The sequence below is a fragment of the Rhinatrema bivittatum genome, chromosome 14 (genome assembly GCF_901001135.1).
Source record: "Rhinatrema bivittatum chromosome 14, aRhiBiv1.1, whole genome shotgun sequence".
Lineage (NCBI taxonomy): Eukaryota > Metazoa > Chordata > Amphibia > Gymnophiona > Rhinatrematidae > Rhinatrema > Rhinatrema bivittatum.
This window is the reverse complement of record NC_042628.1, coordinates 42981984-43009869: the sequence shown is the minus strand read 5'-3', so window position 1 is coordinate 43009869 and position 27886 is coordinate 42981984. Positions and strand designations below refer to the sequence as shown.

The 27886-nt window shown below is 46.3% G+C and overlaps 1 protein-coding gene across 2 annotated transcripts in view; it reads right to left on the bottom strand.

Moving 5' to 3' along the window:
- The window catches only part of ANKS3 (ankyrin repeat and sterile alpha motif domain containing 3), a 79760-nt gene that overhangs the window by 29711 nt on the left and 22163 nt on the right, over nt 1-27886 (bottom strand). For both annotated transcript variants that reach the window (XR_003852677.1, XM_029577107.1), the window contains exons 4-10: nt 22274-22395; nt 14530-14611; nt 13736-13871; nt 6456-6614; nt 5220-5360; nt 4770-4885; nt 4481-4639 (exon numbers count right to left, since the gene is read on the bottom strand). Coding sequence is in view for 1 of the 2 variants with exons in the window: in XM_029577107.1 (XP_029432967.1) it covers nt 4481-4639; nt 4770-4885; nt 5220-5360; nt 6456-6614; nt 13736-13871; nt 14530-14611; nt 22274-22395 (915 nt within the window). In the remaining variant the exon portion in view is untranslated. The remainder of the gene's footprint in view (nt 1-4480; nt 4640-4769; nt 4886-5219; nt 5361-6455; nt 6615-13735; nt 13872-14529; nt 14612-22273; nt 22396-27886) is intronic.

Below are 27886 nucleotides of genomic sequence, written 5' to 3'. Positions count from 1 at the left end.
TGGATGGGCAGGGGCAGAGGAAAGAAATAGGCAGAAAAGTAGCAGTGTTGGCCAAGCAGGAAGCAGCAGCACCATTAAAGAAAGCAGTACAGGCAATACTTGGGCAGGTAGTGACAGCAGAAGAGGAAGCAATAGGCTGCATGTTGGTAGAGGGGTGGTGGGGGAGAGCTGGAGGAAATGTTAGCTGGGTAGACAGCAGCTACCCAATTTGGTGGTCGGTATTTTCTGCAATAAGGGACCAATTCTGAGCTATTGAGATGGCTGTACAATCACATGTAGGGTTCTGGGCCTGATTCAGAGTTGCTATTGGTTATAGTGCTGATCCAGACAAGGTGATTGCTAGCTATTGATATACCCTGCTTCTTATCGTTCCCTGAATAAGCACCCAATTAGGAGGTTCTGTACTGCTTTCTACCTAACCAACTAAATCACCTAGAAGGTTTGAGTGTTTATAAATGAGCCTGTAATCATTATTTATAGAGTTTTATATACCGTTGTTCAGTTTCGCCATCACAACGGTTTACAAATTTCGAAAGGAGGGGTGATTTAGAAGGGAAGTACAAAGATCGTCATCATAGTCAGGTATAAAGTACAGGTACGGACAGGGAAAGGAAGAGACAGGTCAAAGTACAGTATGGTAAGGGACCATATTAAAGGTAACATTAAGGTAGCAGTTAACAGTCAATAGGAAAAGTTATATTCTTAGCTGTCGATGTTAGGTGTTCATGTTATGTTGTCTTTGGGAACTGAGCATGTTTAATTCCGGTTGGGAGGTCTGTTGCGAGGAAGTTGTTGGTTGACCATGGGTGTCTTTGTAGGCTTTGACGAACAACCATGTTTTCAAATCTTTTTTGAATGTTTTTAGGTTGGGTTGCATTCTTAGATTAGTCGGGAGAGTGTTCCATAATTTGGGAATGGCGAGGGAGAAAGCTCTTTCTCGGGTTGTTGTGAGTTGTGCTGTTTGGACGGAGGGAATTTTCAGGAGGCCCTTGTTTGATCGTAGATTTCGATGAGGCGTGTGAGGCGTGATGTTTGTGGCTGACCAGTTTGTTTGATCTTTATGTATTAGTTTGTGTGTGATGGTCAGGGTTTTAAATTCTATATGGTATTTTATTGGTAGCCAGTGTAGGGATATAAGGATGGGTGTTATATGTTCTCATTTTTTTGTGCCTGTTAGGATTCTAGCTGCTGTGTTTTGTAGGATTTGAAGTGGTCTGATGTTGGAAAATGGTAGACCAAGTAGTAGGGAGTTGCAGTAGTCGATGTTGGAGAAAATGAGCAGTTGAAGTACGGTTAGAAAAGGTTTTAGACATCTTAGGGTTAGCAATTTGTGATATCCGTCCTTAATTTTGGTTGTGATGTGATTTTTGAAGGATAGTTTGTTGTCGATGATTACTCCTAGGTTGCGTATATGTGTGACTGGGGCTTTTTGGTACTCGAGCATGAGGGGAGGTGGTGGTGAGGGGCTGGGTTTCTATTCCATGATTAATATTTTGGTTTTTTCGTTGTTTATTATGAGTTTCATTTGGGTTAGTAGTTGTTTGATTGTGGATAGGTATGAGGCTGTTTTCTTGTAAGCTTCTTCCAGTGAATTGTGAATTGGTATTAGTATTTGTATGTCATCAGCGTAGAGGAAGTGTGAGATGCAGAGTTCGTTTAGGAGCTGACAATGGCAGTAGGTATATGTTGAAGAGCGTTGCGGATAGGGCGGAACCTTGGGGCACTCCAGTGTTTAGGTTAATTTTTTTGGATAAGGTGTTGTTGATTGATACTTGATAGTTTCTGTTGGATAGGTATGATGAGAACCATTGTAGGGTAATGTCAGTTAGTCCTATTTCTGTGAGACGGTCTATGAGTATTGTTGTGGTTTACAGAGTCGAATGCTGCTGATAGGTCTAATAGGATGAGAAGGTATTTTTGCCCATTGTCGAAGCCTCTGAGCATGGTGTCGTTCAGTGAGAGAAGTAATGTTTCAGTCCTGTGGTTTTTCCTGAAGCCAAATTGGGTCGGGTATAAGATATTATTCTTTTCGAGGTGGTCAGTAAGTTGGGCGTGAACAGACTTTTCCATGATCTTGCCTAAGAATGGTAGGTTTGATATAGGGTGGTAGTTTAGGGGAAACAGAGAGTAGGATTAAATGGACAATTTTCTCAGTGGAAAGGGAGTGGGCAATGGAGTGCCTCAGGGATCTGTATTGGGACCCTTACTTTTCAATATATTTATAAATGATCTGGAAAGAAATACGACGAGTGAGGTAATCAAATTTGCAGATGATACAAAATTGTTCAGAGTATTTAAATCACAAGCAGATTGTGATAAATTGCAGGAAGACCTTGTGAGACTGGAAAATTGGGCATCCAAATGGTAGATGAAATTTAATGTGGATATGTGCAAGGTAATGCATATAGGGAAAAATAACCCATGCTATAGTTACACAATGTTAGGTTCCATATTAGGAGCTACCACCCAAGAAAGAGATCTAGGCATCATAGTGGATAACACATTGAAATTGTCTGTTCAAGTGTGCTGTGGCAGTCAAAAAAGCAAACTGAATGTTGGGAATAATTAGAAAGGGAATGGTGAATAAAACGGAAAATGTAATAATACCTTTGTATCGCTCCATGGTGAGACCGCACCTTGAACACTGTGTACAATTCTGGTCATCGCATCTCAAAAAAAGATATAGTTGCGATGGAGAAAGAACAGAGAAGGTTGACCAAAATGATAAGGGGAATGGAACAGCTCCCCTATGAGGAAACACTAAAGAGGTTAGGACTTTTCAGCTTGGAGAAGAGACGCCTGAGGGGGGATATGATAGAGGTGTTTAAAATCATGAGAGGTCTAGAACAGGTAGATGTGAATCGGTTATTTACTCTTTCAGATAATATAAAGACTAGGGGGCATTCCATGAAGTTAACATGTGGCACATTTAAAACTAATCGGAGAAAGTTCTTTTTCACTCAATGCACAATTAAACTCTGGAATTTGTTACCAGAGGATGTGGTTAGAGCAATTAGTGTAGCTGTGTTTAAAAAAGAATTGGATAAGTTCTTGGAGGAGAAGTCCATTACCTGCTATTAGTTAAGTTGACTTAGAAAATAGCCACTGTTATTTCTAGCAACAGTAACATGGAATAGACTTAGTTTTTGGGTACTTGCCAGGTTCTTATGGCCTGGATTGGCCACTGTTTGGAAACAGGATGCTGGGCTTGATGGACCCTTGGTCTGACCCAGTATGGCATGTTCTTATGAGATTGATCTTTTTTAGGATAGGCTTGATTACTGCTGATTTGAGTGAATTGGGGTAGTTTCCTTCTGAGAGAGATAGGTTAACGATCTCTGTGAGGGTTTTTGTGATGGTGGTTTCTATTGTTTTGAGAGTTGATATAGGTATGCAGTCGATTGGGTGATTGGCAGGGTTCATTTTTCTGATGTGTGTTTGTATTTTCAGGGTGGATGCTGGGTCAAAGTTAGACCATTTTGGAATTTCTTTTTTATTCAACTGAAATGAAGTGAACTAGAGATCACTGTGATGCAATCAAGCATCACAGTGATATTGCTACTGGCAACTGCGAGTTCACATGATGCTGACAACCCATAATGCTTTTTCATTTTCTAAGAAGCACTGTGACATCTGAAGGCCATTTTTCATGATACTATATTTAGAGAGACCTATAAGGCCTGGTTAAAATGGCCATCTCAAAGCTGCCCAGCCTACATGCAAGTTCTCCAGAAAGTGACTCTCTTTGGTGCAATGCAAGTACTAAGGGCATTAGCAGTAAATTTAAAAGACTGAAATCATCCCCAATATACCATGGCTTACAAATGAGGTTCATTCCTGTCAAGGTATGCGCCAAAGAAATCCATTTGGAGAAGCTGCCCCCTGTTTTAAGTACAAGGAGCCTCAAAATTGGTTTTGATTTTAAATTAAAACTCTTCAAAAAATTCATGGGAATCTTATATGGATTAAAACAAAGAAAAGAGGCAGGAGAAAAATATTTAAAGTAAAAATATTCTATCTGGTTTCTGGACAGACATCAAGGACAGCGATGGGGGATGTGAGATGTGTCAAGAGTTTAACTAATCGTTTTTCAATGATTATTTCATCACTTCTGGGCATGGCACATTTTTAAGTGCCATGCCCCTCTCTCCCCCACGGGAGACGGCATTTGGAAAACCTCTTTCGTTACCTGTGAAGCCAGATACAGGTTCACTTCTTCTGGTGACGTTTGGCAATTCATTGGCAGCTGCTGCTACCCATACATGCCTTGAAGAAATTAAATAGCACGCCGAGAGAACTGTGGCAGCGTTCTGATCCAAAATTAATTTAAAATTTGAAAAAAACAAACAAAAACAAAAAACAGGCCAACAAGTGAAAAATGAAACTCTGCTTTTACTTAAGTAACTATTTCCGGGTGTTGAAGGGCGAGCGCAGTTCTTCAGACATGCCCTGCCCCTCCTTTCTTATTGCTTGCTCTTACCTTGGGCCCTGCATATTGGGGAACCTCCATGCAGGGCTGAGCAGCTATCCCAGAAGCCACTGGGCTGTGCCCCTGCTGGCACTCGCTGTGGCGACTCTTGGCCTTGATGTAGTTTTTTGTGTGCTTCCGACTGGAAACCTTTTTGGAATGGTCCGAGTCCTGTGAAGCAAAAAGCAACTTGTTAACATGCACAATGGTTAGAAGAGAAAACGGGGAAAAAAAGACCAACTTGTGCTGGTCAGCAAGCAGCCAGAAGATTGCACGAAACGTGCAGGAGGAATGGACTGACCTCATTGCTCTCCAGGGAGGCTTCACCGCTGACCCCCAGAGCCTTGGCCAGCCCCTCGCTACTACTGCTGCTGCTGCGAATCAACACAGTATTGTTGGCAAAGCATGCGTTCTCGTCTACAAATGAGAGAAAAAAAAAAAAAAGGAGAGAGAAAGACTGACTTCAGTTACCAGGTCATTCTCACATTAGCAGCTGGCAGGAAATGTCTTGCTCACATCTGTGGCAGGCAGCAACACGATCAGATCCCCCCTCTGGTATGCATCTTGCTTGTTTGCCTTTTTTCCTCAGATATTTTGAGAGCACAGAAAGGTGAAAGACAGATTGCACCGACTCCCTGCACTGTGCAGACTTTGCAGGGCACGTTAACTCTGACCTGCAGCACTGCAAACCCCCTGCCTCCCCATCCTGCCCCTCTTTACAGCTGGGCAGGGGTACGTGTCTGTTTCTTACCCTTACTGCTGTTGCTTTCCACATCCTGCTCATTAATGGGAGAAGTGACATCCCGATAACGGATATCCTCCCCTTCAAATGTTGTGTCATTGCCGTCATTGCCCTCATTAAAGGTAAGGTAGCCATGTGGAGGAATCTGGTCTGGGCACAGAGAGAGAGAGAGAGAGAATTAAAAAGCTCCGAGTACAAAGTCAGCCCTGAGAAATTCCCAGGCTGTCTCCAAGCTTCTCCTATCCATGGAGCACAAATGTACTTTGGAGCCTCTCTTGCCAACTCCTCTGTAAGCGCCAAAAAGAAGCAAACACTTGTCGATTTATAACTGAATCTTCACAGTTTGCTCTTTATATGGATATGGTTTTATAGTTATAAACTCATTTTCACCTTGAACATAACAGAATGGCATCTCCAAACAGAACAAGCTTCATAGACCTGATGAGCTAACGTCCATTTCTTATTCTGGTTGTCATACATTTGCACCAAAATCTTTCATCTGTTATTTCTGTTTTTTACAACAGGATGGGGGAAGTTTGGAACATGACACACAACAGTCCACCAGCAGGAGATCCTTTTAAATTTCTGCTTTCCCCGCCACACAGCTTCTATCTTAATCCTCCTTATCCATCTCAAAGTTTTCCTCCATTCTGCAGCTGGGGGAGAGAAGGCTGCAGTGCCCCCAACCAGCTGCTGCCAGGGCGGCTCTTTCACTGGCCATCAGGGTCACTCTGGACAAGGAGCACTCACAAGATAGGGGCCCAAACTGAGAATCCACCTCAGGCCTCTGGGCCCAGTCATTGGACTGCCCCAGGACATGTCATTGCAAGAGGAATCTTACAGGTCTGGGAACATTGAAACATTCAATTTTTAAAACCATTTCTTATGCCATCAGGGGTGTGATTTTCTGAATAAAAAAAAAAAGTTACGTATAACCAATTTCCTTATAATCTGCTCTGGATTACATTTTGGGGGGAGGAGGAATTCTGGATTTTTTTTAAAGTCTACTTTTAAACACTTCCCACTCATAAGAGGAAAACCAATAGAAAAAGTAAATATACATTTGTACCACAACGTATTTACATCTAAGAATTGTCCCAAAGGTCCCTATTTCTTTAAACTCTGTGTCAGAATGGGGGAAGTTCCTCTGAAAGCAAACTACGGGAATGGAAGCTGGTTCGGAAGGTTTTGGTTCACTGATGGCTGGATCAGCGCCAAGGTTAAGGAGCTCTCCCGCAGACTCACCACTGTTTGCTTGGCTCCTCCCTCCAATTCCCACTGCAGTGATCTTCGCCAATGCCTGTGGTCCCTCATGAATACTGGGACCCTTGGCTTTGCGCACTGGTCTCTGCCTTTGGGGAGCTGAGCAGGATTCATCAGAAGAGCTCAGATCCTCATATCGCCCTGTAGTGTGAAACATGAACAGTCAGAGAGAGCTTCCTCCATAGCCTTTCAGCAACACTCTTTAAAACCTTACAGAGCCTGACAGTGGGCACCAGCTGGACAAATATTGATCCCTACAATTCTCGTTTGAATCACCAGATTATACCATTTTTTTGGCAAGCTTATGCTGGTTCAATGCACACATTTTCATTGCCTGATCTCAGTCAATACCTGTTTTCTAGTACGTTAAAACAACTAGTCTCTCTCCACATTCTGTAGTCTGAGGAGCTGCCTCAGATACTGTACTCCTAGGTGATGCACCTGAAATCCATAAAATCAACCACTGGATGGCAGTGTTAGCACCAGGCTGCCCCTGAAAGTACAGGGAAATAGTCTGATTCTCAAAGGTCGATTGGTGCTTCAAAGTGTTCATGGTCGAACACCAAAAAGGCAGATGTGTGAAATAATAAGGTACATCTGTTCAAACTTAAATCATTCCATAAAGAGGTAATAGTTTTCAAGTTAGATTATTTTAATTTGATTAAAGATTTTTTAATATAATGCAGTCCCCCGACATGGCCGTGTTTCGCCAGTGAGGCTGCGTCGGGAGGACCCACGAACAATGTTTGAAAACAAAACATAAATAGTGACATAAAGGAACAGGTAAGCAACAATGGCTAAAGCACAGTAGAAAGATTAACATCTAGATAATATACAGTAAAAATTAATAATAGAAGCAAGCTCAATAAATTTAACATGACATATGAATGTAATTTAATAAGGGTAACAATGGAATTAGTTAAAGGAGTTACACAGAGCAATCAGGATTCCGAGAAATTAAATTGCTAAAGGCAATATAAGAAGCTGCAGAGATTTAGGACAAGAAAGTACGAGGAACCTCAGTGGTGGGGGTGGAGGAGAGTTGGTTGAACACCACCAAGGATATGCAGCTGGGGAACCTTTCACAACATGAGGATGAGACGGTTTCAGTTGAAGAGTATGTGCAGCTACACACATACCAACCAAAATTTGGGTATTAACCAGCAGACAGGATTTACTGGATCAAGACTATAGACTAGTTCATGTAGATTACAAGAAATCAAAGGGGGAGGGATAGGAGAAAAGTACAAAGTCATTGAATAGCTACAATCCAAATTCAATAAACCCTGTCCTGCAGTGAACACCTGGATAGTGGTGGATGCAGGTGTTCTGAAATGGGAGATTCTGTGCCATGTGCTGCTAATGCACCACCCATGACACATGCAAGATGTCTCCAACAGGTCAAACTGGACTTTTGCTCATCAGATCAACAACTGTCTGCTACCCAGAGGGAGAAAGGAAAATTAGTTTCTTACCTGATAATTTTCGTTCCTGTAGTACCAAGGATCAGTCCAGGACACCTGGGTTGTGACTCCGCACCAGTAGATGGAGACAGACTAAAACTTGTGGGCGGAGCATATATGCCCCTGTGCCAGTCACAGCCCCTCAGTCATACGTAATGTCAAAGTAGAACACAACCAGAGAACTAAGCTAGCTAGAAACCGCTAATAGAACGGGGAAAACACCCCTCCTGGAAACAGACTCTCCAACCAAGAGAGTTAACAAGCGGAACAGAAGAATTCAGAACAAAGAGCGGACTCTCCATTACTTCAGCGTAGCACTGCGGGCGGGATCCTGGACTGATCCTTGGTACTACAGGAACGAAAATTATCAGGTAAGAAACTAATTTTCCTTTCCCTGTACGTACCAGGATCAGTCCAGGACACCTGGGATGTACCAGAGCTAAATTACCGAGGGTGGGAAGCAGAGAGTCCCGCTCGGAGTACCCTCTCTCCAAATCCTCCGGGGTCGGTAGCCCGGACATCCCCCGTACTGCCTGATAAAGGTATGCAACGACTTCCAGGTAGCCGCCCTGCAAATCTCTTGAGCGATACCGGAGAAGCCTCCGCTCACGATGCCGCCTGCGCACGAGTCGAGTGAGCCCTCCGGCCCACGGGAAGCGGTTTTCCCCGCACCCAGTACGCCGAAGCAATGGCCGCCTTAAGCCACCGCTGAAGCAATGGCCTCCTTAAGCCACCGGGCGATCGTTGTGCGAGACGCTGCGGCCCCTTTCTTAGGACCAGAGAACAGGACAAACAGATGATCTGTGACCCGAAACGGATTACTGACCCCCAGATATCGGAGGAGGGACCTCCGCACGTCAAGCGTCCGCAATTCTCTCGCTTCCGGAACAGAGAACTCCCCGGCCGCCAAAGCGGGCAGTTCCACTGATTGATTCATACGACAAGACGACACCACTTTCGGTAGGAAGGAAGGAACTGTGCGCGAAGAAACAACTGTGCGCAAAGCAACTCCGGAATCAGAAACACGCAAAAGGGGTTCACTACAGGACCGGGCCTGCAACTCGGAAACACGCCGCGCTGAGGCGATCGCTACCAAGAACGCCGTCTTAAGAGTGAGATCCGTAAGAGTCGCGCGTTTCAAAAGCTCAATAGGCGCCGTGCATAGGGAGGAGAGAACCCAGTTGAGGTTCCAAGCCGGACAAGAACCCAGTTGAGGTTCCAAGCCGGACAAGGAAGACTCAAGGGAGGACGAAGGCGTTTGGCACCCCGGAGGAAGCGAGCAATGTCCGGGTGGAACGCAAGGGACGTGCCACGGACCGTACCCCGCAAACAACCGAGCGCTGCCACTTGAACCCGAAGGGAACTGCACGCCAGGCCTTTGGCCAGACCAGCCTGGAGGAACGCCAGAATGTCGGAGACGGAAGCCGAAGTGGAGACCACCCCACGCTGCACGCACCAGTCCTCAAAGACCACCCAGACACGGACATATGCCCGACGGGGCCCTGATGGAGCAGGCCCGCCATTCCGTGAAACCGAAGGGGCGCCGTTACCGCCAGCTGGGCGAGGTCTGCAAACCACGGCCGGCGCGGCCACTCCGGTGCCACCAAGACGACCTTGGCCGGGTGCAATTCTATGCGCCGTAGAATCATGCCGATCATCGGCCACGGGGGAAACACGTAGAGCAGCACATCCGTCGGCCAGGGAAGCACCAACGCATCGACGCCTTCTGCCCCCCGTTCTCGACATCGATTGTAAAATCGCGGGGCCTTCGCGTTGTGCCACGTGGCCATCAGATCCATGTGGGGCACCCCCCACGTTTTGCAATGAGCAGAAAGCTTCGTCCCCCAACTCCCACTCTCCGGGATCCAGACGATGACGGCTGAGAAAATCCGCCTGCACGTTGTCGACTCCCGCAATGTGAGACGCTGCTATGTTGCTGAGATGTAGCTCTGACCAGGCCATCAAGCGCTGAGCCACCTCCACCACCTGGGGGCTCCTCGGTCCGCCCTGGCGTTTGATGTATGCCACTGTGGTCGCATTGTCCGACAACACTCGAACTGCCTTCCCCCGCAGCAACGGCAGAAAGGCTTGCAGGGCCAGACGGACCGCTCTGGTCTCTAGGCGCGCTCTGGTCTCTAGGCGCGCTCTGGTCTCTAGGCGATTGATAGACCACTGGGCTTGCGACACGGACCATAGGCCTTGGACCGAGCTCCCCAGGCAGAGCAGGCTGGACCTCGCGTGTCCCTTGAGTGGAAGCGGTAGATGGAATTCCTCAGAGACCGGCTTCCAGCGGGATAGTAAGGATGACTGTAATGGACGCAGATGAGCGAATGCCCAGGGAACCAGTGCCAGCGTTGAAGCCATAGACCCTGGGACCGTAAGGTAGTCGCAGACCCGCGGTTGGCGGAGAGACAATAAGCGACGTACTTGAGCTTGCAGTTTGCACCTCCGTTCGTGTGACAGGAACACCTTGCCCTGCTTCGTGTCGAAAAGAGCTCCCAGATATTCCAAGGTCCGCGTGGGTGTCAGATGACTCTTGCTGTAGTTGACCCCCCATCCTAGGGACTGCAGAAGGTGGAAGGCCCTGGCTACCGCCATCCGACACTGATCCTCGGACTTTGCCCGAATCAACCAATCGTCCAGGTAAGGATGGACCAGGAGACCTTCTCGGCGCAGAGACCTTCTCGGCGCGGCTGCGCCGCCACCACGACCATCACCTTCGAGAATGTACGTGGGGCCATCGCGAGCCTGAACTGGAGCGCTCGGAACTGGTAATGCCGCCCTAGAACGCAGAACCTGAGGAAGCGTTGGACCGATGGATGAATGCCTATGTGAAGATATGCCTCCGTGAGATCCAGGGAGGCTAGAAACTCGCCGGGCCTTACCGAGGAGATGACTGAACGAATCGCCTCCATTGTGAAGTGAGGAATCCGAAGGCATCGGTTCACCCCTTGAGATCCAGAATGGGTCTGGACGCGCCGTCCTTCCTTGGGACGATGAAGTAGATGGAGTAACGGCCCTTGCCGTGTTGGCTGACCGGGACTGGAGAAATAGCTCCCAAGCCTTCTAAGCGTTGGGTGGTGTCGCGCACCGCCGCCTTCTTCTCGGGAGCCTTGCAAGGCGAGACCAGGAACTTGTCCGCTGGGGTGTGAGCAAAATCCAACGCGTAGCCGCGTCCTATGACCGTGAGGCCTCACTGGTCCGCCGATACACCGGCCCATCTCTCGGAAAGACATCAACCGTACCCCGCCATTGGAACCGGCGTGCCGAGGCTGCGGCGAGAGATGGGCCGACCCCCTTTCATTGCGAAGACTTGGGCGCCGTGATTGCCAGGCACCTCCTTGTCTACCGAAGCGCCTACCTCGAAAGGACTGTTGCTGCCACTGCGGAGTACGGGAGGAGGAAGACCTATACGAACGCCCGGACGCCCTTTGAGGACGCGACCTCCTGGGACCCCGAGAAAGAGAACTGGCCGAAAACGAGGACCTCGCCCCGGATCTATCCTCGGGAAGCTAGAAGGCCCTGTTTTCCCCCCCAGGGAACTCGTTAACTCGTCCAAGTCCTTGCCAAACAGCAAATGGCCTTGAATGGTAGTACCCCGAAATGAGCCTTGGAAGAACCATCCGCCGCCCAGTTGCGCAACCACAAAAGTCGGCGTGCCGAGACAGCCGCTACCATGGACCTAACCGACGTGAGCAGCAAATCGTGCAGCGCATCCACGCCATATGCTATTGCAGCTTCCCAACGATCTGCCTGCGCTGCCTCGTCTGCGGAAAATCCGCCTTGGCTTGAAGAACCTGGGCCCAGCGCAGACTGGCCCGCATAGCGAAATTCGTGCAGATGGCGGCCTGCACTCCCAGCGCGGAAACCTCGAAATCTTCTTGAGCTGCACTTCCAGCTTCCTGTCCTGAAGGTCCTTGAGAGCTGCCGCGTCCGTGACCGGAACTGGTAGATCTCTTTGTTACCGCGGAGACCGCTAAGTCCATCTTGGGGAATATGAGAAGGTCCAGCGCATCCTCCGGAAGCGGGTAAAGCTTGTCCATGGCCTTACTGACCTTCAAACCTAACTCCGGGGTGTGCCATTCCCGGAACAGAATATTCGTCGAGGAGAAAGAAACGGGAAAACCACTGCCGGAGCCGAGAGACCTAACAGGACCGGATCCATGTTTGCCTCCTGACGGGCTACCACCGGAGGAGCTTCTATTCCCCGCTCCTGGAGAATGGCCGGAATTAAGGGTGGCAAGTCCTCCCTGCGGAAGAGCCGGACCACCTTGGGATCATCATTTTCCACTGCTTGGGATCCCTATCCGGCGCCTGGCTGAGCGGATTCGTCCGTCCCATCTCCGTCGGCCCCTTTCAGGGGCTTCTCCGGGAAATCAGAGTCCACCGCAGGGGGGAATCGGAATCGGCTTCCTGTGGGACGCCACGAGGAAGCCGCGTACTTCGGGAAGGGCCCCGGGACCCCTCCGCAGCGCCCTTAGGATTGCATGACGTCTTCCCTGGGGGGGGCCTTGCGGGTCCCCCCCGGCCGCGCTTACTGCGCTTACACTTTAGGACTTTGCGCAACAACAGCGCAAAATCCTCCGAAAGGGACCCCGAGGCTGAAGAATCATCCTCTGAAAACCCCCGGGGACCAAGGGACCCCCGAGGGGACCCCCCTGTATCAACCCGCTGAGGAGAAAAGCGCGGGAGGCAGGCCCGAGGCTCCCGCCGTTTCCCGCGCCATTTCACGGTCCGAGGCCAAAATGGCCGCCACTCCCGCGCTCAGCGGGAAAAAGTCTTGGGGCCGCTCTGCCGAGCCCCCCCCTGCGCGGCGGCGATCGTGCGCTGCGGGATCGAGCACCCCCGAGGCGCCCCGGATGACCCCTCTCCGCCCGGGAAACAGGCCGCACACAGACCACCGCGGGGAAGCCGCGCGCGCGCGCTGAGCCGCAGGCCCTACAGGCCGAGCCACGAGGCCTGCCGGCGAGCCGCGGCGGAGGAGCGCACCGGGAGAAAAAATTTTAATTTAGCGAAAGCGGCCCCCCCCCGGCCTCCCCCCTGCCAGCGGCGCCCCCCCTGGAGACCCCACGGAGCGGCGACGCAAAGCAGCAGAGAGCTGAAGCCAGAGAGACCGAAAACAAAAGTAAAACATTTTTTTTTTTTTTTTTTTACAAAACAACGCTTGTCGCTGTCCACGGTCCTGGAGCCCTAGTCCAGCAGGGGTAAGTGAACCGGGCTCCCCGGTGTCACCCCTGACGCTGCTACTGGGAAAGCCGGGTCCTCGACCCTAGCAGCGGCCTCAACCAGGGGGGGGGGTAGTCCCCTCAGGACCTCACAACCCCCCTGGGAGACAGGGCGGACGGGACCTCAGGAACAATTTAGCAAAATCAAAATCCCAATTGAAAAACACTAAACTGGCCTAAAACCAAGAAAAAGAAAAGAACCGACCCTGACGGAGTACCAGAACCAGGGCAGGAAGGAGCTGTGACCTGACCTGCACCACCTACTGGAGACAGAGTAAGACTGAGGGGCTGTGACTGGCACAGGGGCATATATGCTCCGCCCACAAGTTTTAGTCTGTCTCCATCTACTGGTGCGGAGTCACAACCCAGGTGTCCTGGACTGATCCTGGTACGTACAGGGAACACGTATTTCTGCAAGTTCTCAGAAATTCCTTTTTAAAATTAAAATCTAAGGTCTGATGCTAGACGTTGCATTTCCAAAGGGGCAGAATGCTATTCTGCCACCTTCCACTGATTAATTGTTTTTGAAAACTGTGCCAGCTGAGCAGGCGCAAAAAGGAGTCAGCATGATTACCTGGGCCTCTGTTGTGAGCTCTAGGAACAGGAGCTGTGTGATGGTCTATTAGCCCCACAATCTTCATGTGCCCGTACTTCATGGCGAGGGTGCGGGCTGTGGCTCCGCTCCGGTCCGTCTCGGCCACTTTCACACCCTGACTCAGGGAAGAGACCATATTTACTGGTTAAACAATAGCTCCTGAGCTCCTGAAAGCTGTGTCCGAAACCTTGGAGTTTGACAAGAATAAGAACCCCACATTTTAAACGGAAGTCTATTTTGAAAGCTTTTACATATTTAAAGAAGAAACTTGAAGCCTTGGATGCCCCGTTTACAAGCAATGATTGATTATATTTAAGCCTTACCCCCAGAACTGACATGAATACAAAATATTGTCTATGCTAAAAAAACAAGGAAAACACCTTAAAATGTCAAATCAAAAGTGATCAATCTTCCCTCCTCCCCTCTCTTTGGGGGCCTGGTGGGAAATGACCTTATCCACTCATGGTCCCTGCTGTCCTCACCAGAAAGTAATTCCCGTGCTTGCTGGGACAGTTTCCTGGGACAGAGAGGGCAGAATGCATGCTAAAGGCATCTCTGCTCTTCCTGTTCTGCAACCATGTCCCTAGGATTGAATTAAATTAGAAAATGAACCTTTGCGGTCCCAGAGATGAATAGCCTTCAGAGCCTAGGACAGAGTGTGTGGTCCTACTATGTACTAACAGACAAATAGGATGTGCACTCTGTCTCGAACAGGCCTTAGAGGTGTATTCACCGCTGCCTACAGATGCTTCACTCACCCAGGACAAACTCACATGATTCAGAAGGTACTGGACAATTATCTCATGGCCTGAAGCAGCTGCTTCCATAAGAGGAGTAAATCCATAGAAAGGCTCCCTGCAAAAATAATAATAATAATAAGTCAGGGCAATGAGGAAAGGGTACATGCTGATCAGTAGTGCTAATGAAGACAGACAGGAAAATTAGTTCTTACCTGTTAATTTTCGTTCCTGTAGTACCACGGATCAGTCCAGACTGTGGGATGAGCCTCCTTTCCAGCAGGTGGAGACAGACCAAAACTGAAAGGGTATCCTATATGAGGACAGAGCCTACCCTGCAGCCCTTCAGTATAACCATTGGCAAAGCAGAAAACAACAAAACCAGAATAGGATCAAGCAAGTAACCAGAAAGCTCAATGGAGCAACTGTATAACAATGTAAGAAACATGGAGTGACTAACCGCTCTTGCATATACTTGGTGCTTGAACAACCAAGGCTTCTGGTGTAAATGCTCAGTATTCTTGCAAAGGATGAAGTATCAAAATCTGAGAATCTGCAAGAACAAGTTTCGAGAGGACCGAAAAGAAAGACAAAACAGGGAAGGGCGTCTGGACTGATCCGTGGTACTACAGGAACGAAAATTAATAGGTAAGAACTAATTTTCCTTTCCCTGTACGTACCCGGATCAGTCCAGACCGTGGGATGTACCAAAGCTTCCCTATCCCGGGTGGGACCGAGACAGTCCCGCTTGAAGGTGTTAAGAGTTCCTGGGAGCCCACTTCGACACTCGAGTGGGCAAGGTCTTCTTGCCTAATGCATGGGCCCTCAAGTTGAACAGCCAGATTCGGAATCTGTTCTCACTGCCTCTTCCAACGGCCTGGGACTACCTGCAGGTCTTAGGGTCCATGGCTTCCACCATCAACCTAGTTCCCTGGGCTTTTGCTCATATGCAACAGTTACAAAAAGCTTTGCTATCCCGTTGGCAGCCGGTGTCGGAACAGTTTCACATAGTCCTCCCACTTTTGGACTCTACCGTCACCGCCTTGCAGTGGTGGCTTTCGCTTCCTCATCTTCTCCGGGGAATGCCCCTTCAAGTTCCACAGTGGATGATAGTAACCACGGACGCCAGTCTCTCGGGCTGGGGTGAGGTCTGCCTGTCCCAGTCCACCCAGGGGATCTGGTCGCCGATTCAGACTCACTGGCACATCAATTGGTTGGAGGCTCGGGCGGTGCGTCTGGCTCTGCAGGAGTTTCTGCCCCTGATACGCGGCAAAGTGGTGAGGGTGCTGTCTGACAACTCCTCCACCGTGGTTTACATCAATCATCCAGGGGGGCACCCACAGTCGCCTGGTGGCCCTAGAAGCCAGCCATCTCTTCGCCTGGGCGGAACGACATCTGGATTGCCTGGCGGCCTCCCACATCACGGGCAAGGAGAATGTTCAGGCCGATTTTTCTCAGTCGCCAATTGCTCGATCCGGGAGAGTGGGAACTCTCAGAAGAAGCCATGGATCTGATTGTCTACAGGTGGGGTCCCCCCACCTGGACCTCATGGCAACCGGAAGCAGTCCACTTCATTAACTTATGTGCGTGTGTGGAAGGATTTTGAGTCCAACTGTACAGAATTGGGTGTTTCGACTCGCTCTGTTCCAATTTCGGTGGTTCTCTCTTTCCTCCAAAAGGGTCTTTCCAAGGGTCTCTCCTTTGGTTCCTTACGCGTTCAAGTGTCTGCCCTCGGAGTCCTTCTTGATAGAGTCGACGGTCATCCCGTGGCGTCTCATCCGGACGTGGTTCGTTTCTTGAAAGGCGTCAAGCATCTGAGGCCACCCATTTGCTCCACTTGCCCGTCGTGGAGTCTCAATCTCATTCTTTGGGCTCTTTGTACTGCCCCGTTCGAGCCCCTTCGTCGGGCTATGGTGAAAGATCTCACTTTCAAGGTGGTCTTTCTCGTGTCTATCTGTTCCGCGCGGCGGGTCTCAGAGATCCAAGCGTTGTCTTGTCGGGAACCTTTTCTATGGTTTTCAGATTCCGGAGTCTCTCTCAAAACGGTGCCTTCTTTCTTGCCGAAAGTCGTTTCCGCCTTCCATGTCAACCAGTCGGTGGAGCTCCCTGCGTTCTCTCTGGAGGAAGTTGCGGGGGGCGAAATTCGCCGACTTGATGTTAAGCGAGTCTTACTCCGGTACCTCTAGATTACAAACTATTTTCGGGTGTCGGATCATCTCTTTGTTTTCTGGAGCGGTCTGAATCGGGGAAAACCGGCCTCTAAGGCTTCCATTGCTCGATGGTTGAAGGAGGCCATTTCCTCAGCCTATCTTTGTCAAGGCCGCTCAGTTCCGGAGGGCCTAAAGGCCCATTTGCTGTGTTCTCAAGCTACTTCCTGGGCGGAGAATCAATAGGTTTCTCCGCAAGAAATTTGCAGGGCCGCTACCTGGACGTCCTTGCATACGTTTGCTCGACACTACCGTCTGGATGTACAAGCCCCAGTCTTTGGTTCTTTTGGTAGGCAAGTGCTTCGAGCGGGACTGTCTCGGTCCTACCCGGTTTAGGGAAGCTTTGATACATCCCACGGTCTGGACTGATCCGGGTACGTACAGGGAAAGGAAAATTAGTTCTTACCTGTTAATTTTCATTCCTGTAGTACCACGGATCAGTCCAGATGCCCTCCCCTCTTCTCTCTTTTTATACGGTCCACTCGAAGCTCTTTATTGTAGATTTTCAGATGTCGGTACTTGATTTTTCTTTTACAAACCGAATGTTTACACCGGAAGCTTTGGTTGTGGTGAATCAAATATATGCAAGAGTTCTTATCACTACAGAGTTCCTTGTAAAGTTATTGAGTTGCTCTATTGAGCCTTCTAGTTACTTGCTTGATCCTGTTACTGTTGTTGCTCTTTTCTTTCTGCTTTGACAATAGTTATACTGAAGGGCTGCAGGGTAGGCTCTGTCCTGATATCGGATATCCTTTCAGTTTTGGTTTGTCTCCATCTGCTGGACAGGAGGCTCAACCCACGGTCTGGACTGATCCGTGGTACTACAGGAATGAAAATTAACAGGTAAGAACTAATTTTCCTTTAATTTATTTTCATAGTTTATAACTCACACTATCCATAGTTCTAGACGGATACACAATTAATATAAAAAACATTCAAGACAAAAATGTACAAAATATTAACTAAAGACTTAAAAAAAACCAAACACACTGACCACAGATAAAAAAAAAATGCATAAAATCTGGCATAACAAAAACTTAAACCTAAAAAAATGTTGTTAACACATAAGACTAAAAACTGCTGTCATTTTGAGTCAAAGATTAGTAGATAATAACCCTCTGCTAAAAAGCCAGTTCAATGGCAGCAAGCAATTTCTGTGATACCAGTACATATATACAGTGGCTTATATAAAGTATTCATCCCCTTCATAAGTTAGCAGGTGTGTGGATTACAAATGACACTTATAGAGTGTTCCAGACAGTATGTTTTTTGCAATCCAGTATGCTCTTAAAGTAAATTTTCAAAGTCACAATTCTTGATTTCTCTTCAATTTTTGTAAAATAAAATTAAAAACTGAAGAATGCTGCTTGCTTAAGTATTCAACCCTTGTGCTGTAGATGCTCTACATTTACACAGTTAAAAGATATTACCTTAACAATTGGCTTATAATTGGCCTCTACCTGTGAATCATAAAAAGGTCAGCTTTTCTGGATAAAAGACCCCCTAATTCCAGTACCATTGGTCAGACTGTGAATCTGAAGGAAAGCTACGAAAATGAAGACCAAAGAGCATTCTAAAGAAATTAAAAAGTCATAGACATGCACAAGAGAGGAAAGGACTACAAAATAATATCCAAGTGGTTGGATTTCCCAGTGAGTACTGCTGGATCAATTGTGAGGAAATGGAAGCTGCATCATACCACCCAAATACTGCCTAGACAAGCCCGTCCCTCAAAACTCAGCATCAGAGCAAGAAGGGTTCTTGCCAGGTTCTTATGGCCTGGATTGGCCACTGTTGGAAACAGGATGCTGGGCTTGATGGACCCTTGGTCTGACCCAGTATGGCATTTTCTTATGTTCTTATGTAAGGAGACTTGTGAGGGAAGCCACAGAGAGGCCAACAATCACTTTGAACGAGCTACAAAGTTCAGTGGCTGAGATTGGAGAGGAGGTGCACCAGTCAACCATATTAAGAGCTCTGCATGGAAGGGTGGCACAAGCCTAACACTGCCCATTCCTCAGCAAACACCATCCCAACAGTAATGTTTGGGGGTAGCAGCATCATGTTCTGGGGATGCTTTTCCTCAGCAAGGACTGGGCATTTTGTTAAAATTGAAGGACGGATGGATGGTCCAACTTACAGGGAGATACTGCAAGACAATCTGCTTCAGTCTGCTAAAAAATTAAAACTTGGGAGAAAGTTCACTCTCAGCAGGAAAAGGATCTCAAGCATAAGCCAAAGAATCACAGGAATGATTGAACAACAAAAAGGTGAATGTTCTGCAATGGCCAAGTCAAAGTCCAGATCTCAATCCAATCGAGAATCTGTGGCAAATTGCAGTCCAGAAGCATCATCAAACCAACCTGAACAACCTGGAGCAAATCTGCCAAGAAGAATGGGCAAAACTCACTCCCAAACAGTGTGCAAAGCTCTTATTGCAGCAAAAGGTGGTCATACCAAGTACTAGTCTGAAGGGGTTGAATACTTATCTAAGCAGCATTTTTCAGTTTTAAATGTTATTTTACCAAAAATGCAGAGAAATAATGAATTGTGACTTTGAGAATGTACTTTAAGATCATACTGGTTTGCAATAAACATACTGCTTGGAACACTAAGTGTCATTTGCAATCCACACAAATCTGCTGACTTATGAGGGGGTCGAATACTTTTGCAAGCCACTGTATATATAATTCTTGGGGGATCAGTACTGATCTTTAGTTTGTGTTTGGGACAGGACACTGAGAAGCTTCTTCTGGGGTTTAGAAGTTCCCACTTTTTTTTTAAATAAACCTTGGCTGTAACACATGAGAGACTCTAACCACTTCCTCATTGGGATGAATACACATTTATTTATTTATTTATTTTATTTATTTAAATTTCTTATATACCGGCATTCGCGATGGGAGTCGCATCATGCCGGTTTACAAATAACAAGGTGTGACAACAGAATAAATACTTAATAACTTAAAAACATTAACATGTGATAGAAGAATAAGGTAGCAGTTACAATAAAACAGGGATAAAATGCAACTTGGAATGAAGAGAAGGCAAAAGAGAGATTAACACTGAGATAACAAAAGAATGACCAAGGTAAATAAAACCAAGGTAAATAAACCTGCCTCATTAAAAAAAGAGAGAGAACATTATTGAGTTGTCAAAGGTTGTTGATTACCCTGACGGGAGTTCTTAGTTGCTTGAGTTGAGAGTGGGTTCAGTTGGTGTCTGGAAAGGCACATACATTTTTCCAGTAATCCGAGTACTTAGCTATAAACAAAACTTATTGGTTCTTAGGTCATTTATTATAAAATGATGAGGATGCACAATAATTACATTGAAAAAACTGAAAAGCAGCTAAACAAATCCTACATAGAATTCATACAAAGCCCAAGAGTGGGTGAAGAAAACACACCTGGGTTAGAATATGCACAAATTCCCTCCAAGGCAAAGGAAACAATTTCTTATGAAAACTGTTCTAAATTTAAGGTACCATACAAAGGCAAGAGATGTCAGGTCAGTACATCAGCACAACTAGAATCCAACAAAAATCCCAAAAAATAAAGAGGTCCATATTCAGCCACTATCCAGCTGCCTAAGTTAGCCGGAGAAACTTATCTGGCTAACTTGGCTGAGATATTCAGTGGTATGGCCACGCCGCTGAATATACTCAGTTATCTTACAGTTAGCCAGATAAACTGATCTGACTAAGTATTAGCCAGCCAAATAGCTGTCCTACACTTATCAGGCTGAGCTGGATAAGGCTGAATATTGGCACTTATCTGATTAATTTAGCCGTATAAGTATCTCCACTACAGAAGGCCCTGCCCCTTAACCAGACAAGGGGCAGCCGCTCACCACGGCCTAATATTCATACAGCGCTACTTTGCTTGCTAAGCCAGAACTTAACCAGCTGAACAGCAACCTCAAAAAGCTTAAAAGAAACTTTTCCCAAGCTATTTGGTCATTTATCACCTATTAATATAAAATGGTAATCAATAATTTGCTTCAAAAAGGCAGTTGATAAATCATAATAATACAATAAAATAAATCTTTATTCATTTGCCGCAGGAATTTTGTTACTACAGGTGTGGGCAAATTTTTGAACCAAGGGCCACATTGGATGCCTGATCCGGAGGGGGAGGGGAGGAGGCCCAGACAGAAACCTTCAGCAGGTTAGATAAGGTCCACAAGCTGCAATTATCCCACCTCTAAGTTACAGTATTGTATGTAGTATTATTCACTGACTTTGAGGCACCTCATCTCTGCTGTATTTCTATATACTAGTTTTCTAGAAAACCAAAGAACACCCTGAATTCATGCTGGAATGCAATGAGCCGACACCCCAGACACTTTAGCTGATTGGTCTAATACGTAAACAAATCATATGTACCGCACTTATCTAAAACTACACCCTGAATATGCTCTGACTGGTCAGTGTGAAGGGTTTATAATGCTATGTACACCATTGAATTACTGAGTAGCTAGGAGCTGACACGATTGATGTAAAACCTGTGCTACTCCAGGAACAAATTACTTCCTCATTCTTTGTTCCTCCCCTTTGTCTTTGTCTCTTCCTAATAAACAGTTTGATTTCAGATTACCAGCTGCCTGGAGTCTAATTACTCAAATCAACAGTATCTCTAAAGTTTAACATGTAGCTATCTACTAATGATAACTAACGGCCCAAACTGGTTTCTATGATTGTCACCAGCCACCAGATTTCTGGCACGCTGAAACAATCCACCAGTGATCCAACCTTCTCCTCTCAGCCTGGGACTGGCTATTGGATATGTGGGAGTGAATTTCTGAAAGCACACATGTGGGTAAAACGTATATAGGGCTTTTGAAAATCATTGAAAGGGATGTACATGTAAAATGATATTTTATACATTTTGGATTGTATCTTATGTTTGCTGTGGAAAAAGAAGAATTTTCAAAAAAAAAAAAAAATGCATGCAGGAGCAATTTCATTCGGACTTTTATGGGTACTTGACAGAGGTGATCCTGAAAGCAGAGTCAGAGTCAAGACACGGTAAACATTTAGGCGTGCATTTTCTAAAATTGAAAGGCTGCACGAAAACGCAGGTGTGAACATTTATACCTGCTCCCATACAGGTATAAATGTGTACACTTCTACCACGCAGGGGTTTGCATGGACCTGCTAATTTTCACAGCGGATTTATGCACATAAGTCCACTCTGAAAGGACGACGTACTCATGTACTTAGTGCTTATGGCCGATGTGCTAGTGTACAATGTTATAAAAGCAGCTGCCATTAGATTGCAGAGGAGTACCAGCTCTGTACAAGAGGACAGCTCAAAACAACAGTGACAGGATGTGCAAGATTATGGTTTGCATTCAGTGCAAAAGCATCCAGCAGAGAGTGACAGTAACATTACCCCATGGGCAGCATCACTGCCACCTACCAGATGAATGGAAGTACAGAAAAAGCTCAGGATTAATTATCATCTCTATTCACTATCGAAAGGTTCAGGCAGATGTTTTTTGCATCCCTCTCCCCTCACAGCAACAGCCGTATGAGTTTGGGGCTGGCCTTCTCTGCTCTTCTTTCTTACCTGTGGTTTGCATTAGCTCCACTGTCCAGCAGAAACCTGACCATCTGCTGGTGGCCGGCACTGGTGCAGTGGAAGAGGGCTGTCCAGCCCTGGCTGTCCTTCATTTCCAGCTTGGCTCCTTGCTTTAAAAGAAGGAAAGGAATGTGCATTAACAGATGCAGCTCCACTGTACCTGCAAGAACCACTGACGTGATAAGGGACAGTTCCTTCTGCAAAGGACTCCAGAGCAGTGTGTCTGTAAAGTGCTGCATATGGATGGTAGTGCTATACAAACGGACAATAACCACCACCACCACCACCACCGAGCACAAGGCTTCAACCAGCTTTTCAAGGACTTCTTTATTTATTTCCAGCAATTTAGATTACACCCAATTACCATACCTTTTTTTTTTTTTTTTTTAATCATCATCATCATCAATCAGTTCTGTTTTGGTATCCTGAAATACCAGAAGACACACACAGAGCTCAGAAAAGAATAAAATAAAAAAAAACCTTAACCCGCCCCCCCAAGAATAAGCATTACTCACACAAACATTCATACAGTTTGAGGAGGGCAATTTGGAAACTCCCTAAGGCATGCAAGTCTATTCAAGCTCCTTTTCAAGGGGAAACTCCCTTTTCAAAAAATGGCTGCCCCACACAACACAGCTACAAATGAACCCACATAGGAACAGTTACAAAGGTGCACTTTCACTCCTCCGACCTGTCCCACCCCCTTTTTTATATGGGTAAAAAGTATGTGTGCCATGAACAGCATGCTGTTTTTACCCACATTGACAGAGGGAGGGGAGGAATAATCAAACTGCATTTTTAGGCAGGTAACATGTTTCCCTCTTAATTTTAAATTTTAGGTGAATGACATTGGCTGAACTTTTAATATAAACCTCAAGGAGCGTGGTCTGAATGTTACGATGGGAATGGCACATTCTGACTGGCTGAGTGCTGTAGCCAACAGTGCCTCTAGTGGCCAGGAAGCAGCCAAGACCTCCAGTAATGCAATAATCCTCATTAAAAACCAAGCACTAAGATTCAAATTTTTGATGCCTGCGTGAGGATCCGAAACTCACTCTTGCTGGCTTTAGAATGGATTTATGTATTGCCAGTCACTGATTTACAGCAAATCAGTGTCATCACAGTTACAAATGCCATGAATTTGGGCAATATTCCTGGATTATGTAATGAACTCTGCCAGCACCATGAGGAAGTTTGCAGTAACATCTCCTGCCACTGCAAGGACAGGCAGCTATAAAGGTCAGCTGCTGTGACCAACTGTGATGGAGTGGAAGTAGTTCCTGTACAGGAAAATGATTTAAACTTCAAAAGCAGCATTTTTTTTCCATTGTTTGAGAATAAAAGGGGTTAAGGAACCAAGATGGCTTTTGTTTAGGACTACATTTCCCAACCATCCTTGTTAAGGCAGCATTTGGTAGAGAGCCAGATTGAATCAGCATTGGGTGGAGCCAGTAATACCTCACTTGCAGCTTATCTAGGTGCACTAGAAAGAGGCTTCTGCAGTTGCAAGGGGGGAGCTGGTAGCAAGATGGACTCTCATAGAACCTACTAACTTCAGCTATGGAGGAAGATCCTGAGGTTGATTTGAGAAATCACTACTAAAAGTTAAATTAAAGCCATAATTACAGGGAGGGAGACTAACTTAAGGGAGAAGTCAAAGTGATCCGTGGACAAATCTGACAGGATAAAAGTAAAGCAAAGGAGCAGGGAGGCTAAGCCAGGGAAGCTTATACATGTGGGATTTTGGGCTCCTTTAGTAAGAGTTCTAGAGATAATCCAAACTTTAAGTGAACAGAGTGGTATAAGCAGACTTTATAGGAAAATGCTTTAGTTGCAAAAAAAAAAAAAAACCCAAAACAAAACCCTCCTTGAACTACAGTGAAAGTGTAACAGGGATTTAAAGCACCAGAAGGGTTTCCAAAAGTTGTACTTTGTTCATGCTTCTTTACTCTAGTAATTGTCAGCTAAAATAAGCTTTGTTTGGTTCCTGAGCACTGCTCTGAAGTGGTTGCAATCAACAGAACATTCTTAATTGTTTGCCAGAAGAAACTGCATGTTTGGTTTAAGTGTAATGCCCTAGAGTATGGAGAAGTAATCTAGTGGTTAGAGCAGTGGGCTATGAACCAGGAGACCAGGGTTCAAGTCCCACTGTCACTCCTTGTGACCTTGGGCAAGTCACTTTATCCTCCATTGCCCTCAGGTACAAACTTAGATTGTAAGCCCTCTGGGGATAGGGAAATACCTCCAGTACCTGAATGTAATCCGCTTTGAAGCGCTGAAAAAAAAAAAGTGCAAAAAGCGGAATATAAATATAAATAAAATAAATAAATAGAGTGCTTGCAACTAGCAGAGAGTTAAGTAATGGTTTACTAAAGGAAACTGCATGTTCACTTCAAATGTACTGCTCTAGAATGCTTGCTGCTAACAAAGAATTTATTAATTGGCTATTAATAGAAACAGCAGGTTTGGTTCAAGAAGTATGTGCAAGTTACCTATAGACTTGGACCGGTGCTTTTCAATATATATATATATATATATATATATATATAAATGATCTGGAAAGGAATACGACGAGTGAGGTTATCAAATTTGCGGATGATACAAAATTATTCAGAGTAGTTAAATCACAAGCAGACTGTGATACATTACAGGAGGACCTTGGAAGATTGGGCATCCAAATGGCAGATGAAATTTAATGTGGACAAGTGCAAGGTGTTGCATATAGGGAAAAATAACCCTTGCTGTAGTTACACTATGTTAGGTTCCATATTAGGAGCTACCACCCAGGAAAAAGATCTAGGCATCATAGTGGATAATACTTTAAAATCGTTGGCTCAGTGTGCTGCAGCAGTCAAAAAAGCAAATAGAATGTTAGGAATTATTAGGAAGGGAATGATTAATAAAACAGAAAATGTCATAATGCCTCTACATCGCTCCATGGTGAGACCGCACCTTGAATACTGTGTACAATTCTGGTCGCCGCATCTCAAAAAAGTATAGTTGCGATGGAGAAGGTACAGAGAAGGGCAACCAAAATGATAAAGGGGATGGAACAGCTCCTCTAAGAGGAAAGGCTGAAGAGGTTAGGGCTGTTCAGCTTGGAGAAGAGACTGCTGAGGGGGGATATGATAGAGGTCTTTAAGATCATGAGAGGTCTTGAACGAGTAGATGTGACTCGGTTATTTACACTTTCGAATAATAGAAGGACTAGGGGGCATTCTATGAAGTTAGCAAGTAGCATATTTAAGACTAATCGGAGAAAATTCTTTTTCACTCAACGCACAATAAAGCTCTGAAATTTGTTGCCAGAGGATGTGGTTAGTGCAGTTAGTGTAGCTGGGTTCAAAAAAGGTTTGGATAAGTTCTTGGAGGAGAAGTCCATTAACTGCTATTAATCAAGTTTACTTAGGGAATAGCCACTGCTATTAATTGCATCAGTAGCATGGGATCTTCTTAGTGTTTGGATAATTGCCAGGTTCTTATGGCCTGGTTTGGCCTCTGTTGGAAACAGGATGCTGGGCTTGATGGACCCTTGGTCTGACCCAGCATGGCAATTTCTTATGTTCTTACTTCAGGCTACTGAATCCTTAATCCTTGAATGTTGTCACTAAACTAATGGAATATATCTGTAACAGTGTAAAATAGTTATTCCTCCTCTTAATATTGTCTCAGGCACTAAGAAAGATGGCGTCCTACATCGAAGCTATCTAGAGTTAAACCCCAGAGGTCTTGAAATTTTTACAGGGAGCCTTAGGCTTGCTTTGTAAATTAGTGTAAAGGGAAAGAAAGCTGTGATCAGTTATATCTGAGTGGGTTGTTTGATTGGGAATAAAGTATCTTAATAAGGTGTTAAGACCTATATGATTGCAAGCCTCATCCTAAACATTATGGGAGTAAATTGGCTGCTGAAGTTGTAGGTAACCAGAAATGGAGAAATTACTTACCTGATAATTTTGTTTTCTTTAGTGTAGACAGATGGACTCAGAACCAATGGGTATAGTGTGCTCCTGATAGCAGTTGGAGACGGAGTCAGATTTCAATCTGACATCAGCACTACATATACCTGTGCAGGAAGCTCTGCTCTTCAGTATTATCCTTGAAAAGCAATAGTGGATATATGTGTGTTTAGATAACTTGATTAACGTGAACTGGTTGACATGAATTCTAGCTGGAGACCGCCAGTGCACTCAACCGAGAAACGCCGACACCTGGCAATTATAGGTGTCTTAACTATGGGTAAAATCCGGCTTACCCGTGCTTGTCTTGCTCTCGAGGTTTCTGAATTTTGGGGCAGCCATGGGCGGGATGCTGAGTCCATCTGTCTACACTAAGGAAAACGAAATTATCAGGTAAGTAATTTCTCCATTTCCTAGCGTGTAGCAGATAGACTCAGGACCAATGGAATGTATAAAAGCTACTCCCGATCCGGGTGGAAGGCTGCCCAAGGCCCACTTAGTACTGCCCTTGCGAATGCTGTATCCTCCCTGGCCTGAACATCCAGGCGGTAGAACCTCGAGAAGGTGTGTATGGAGGACCATGTCGCCACCCGACAGATCTCGGCGGGTGATAGCATCTTGGTTTCTGCTCAGGCCCTTGTGGAATGGGCCTTGACTTGTAGAGGCGGAGGCTTGCCTGCCTCTACATAGGCCGCCTTGATTACTTCTTTGATCCAGCGGGCAATGGTTGCCCGCAAGGCTGCTTCCCCTTGTTTCTTCCCACTGTGAAGGATGAATAGGTGATCCATCTTTCGTACGGATTCCGATCTTTCCAGGTATCGAACTAGGAGTCTGCAGACGTTAAGATGGCGAAGAAGGCGAGAGTCTTCTGAGTCCTTATGCTCGTCTGGAGATGGCAGAGAGATGGTTTGGTTTACGTGGAAATGTGAAACCACCTTTGGAAGGAAGGAGGGGACTGTGCATAGCTGTATGGATCCCGGTGTGTATCTGAGGAAAGGTTCTCGACAGGATAGTGCTTGAAGTTTGGAGATGCGACAGGCTGAACATATTGCCACTAGGAATGCAGTCTTCAAGGTCAGAAGTCATAGGGACAGACCGCGGGTAGGTCTGAAAGAGGCTCCCGCTGGGTAGTCTAGTACTAGATTGAGGTTCCATGGGGTACCGGCCACTTTAGTAGTGGTCGGATTTTCTTGACCCCTCTCAGGAAGCAGGAGACGTCTGGATGGGAAGATAGATTGATGCCATCCACTTTGGTCCTGAAGCAGGCGAGCGTGGCCACCTGAACCTTGATGGAGTTGAGGGACAACCCCTTCTGTAAGCCATCCTGCAGAAATTCCAGGATCGTGGGGATTTTGACTGTCCACGGAAGGATGTCGCGGTCTTCACACCAGGCTTCAAATATTCTCCATATTCGTATGTAGGTCAGAGACGTGGAAAACTTGCGTGCTCGGAGCAAGGTATCAATCACTGCCCCCGAGTAACTGCTCTTCTTCAGGCGAGTCCTCTCAATGGCCAGACCGTAAAAGAGAATCGAGTTGGGTCTTCGTGGAGGATCGGTCCTTGCTGGAGCAGGACCCTGTGTGGAGGTAGACACAGGGGGGTTCCCCGCCAGCAGTCTTCGCATGTCTGTGTACCACTGGCCTTC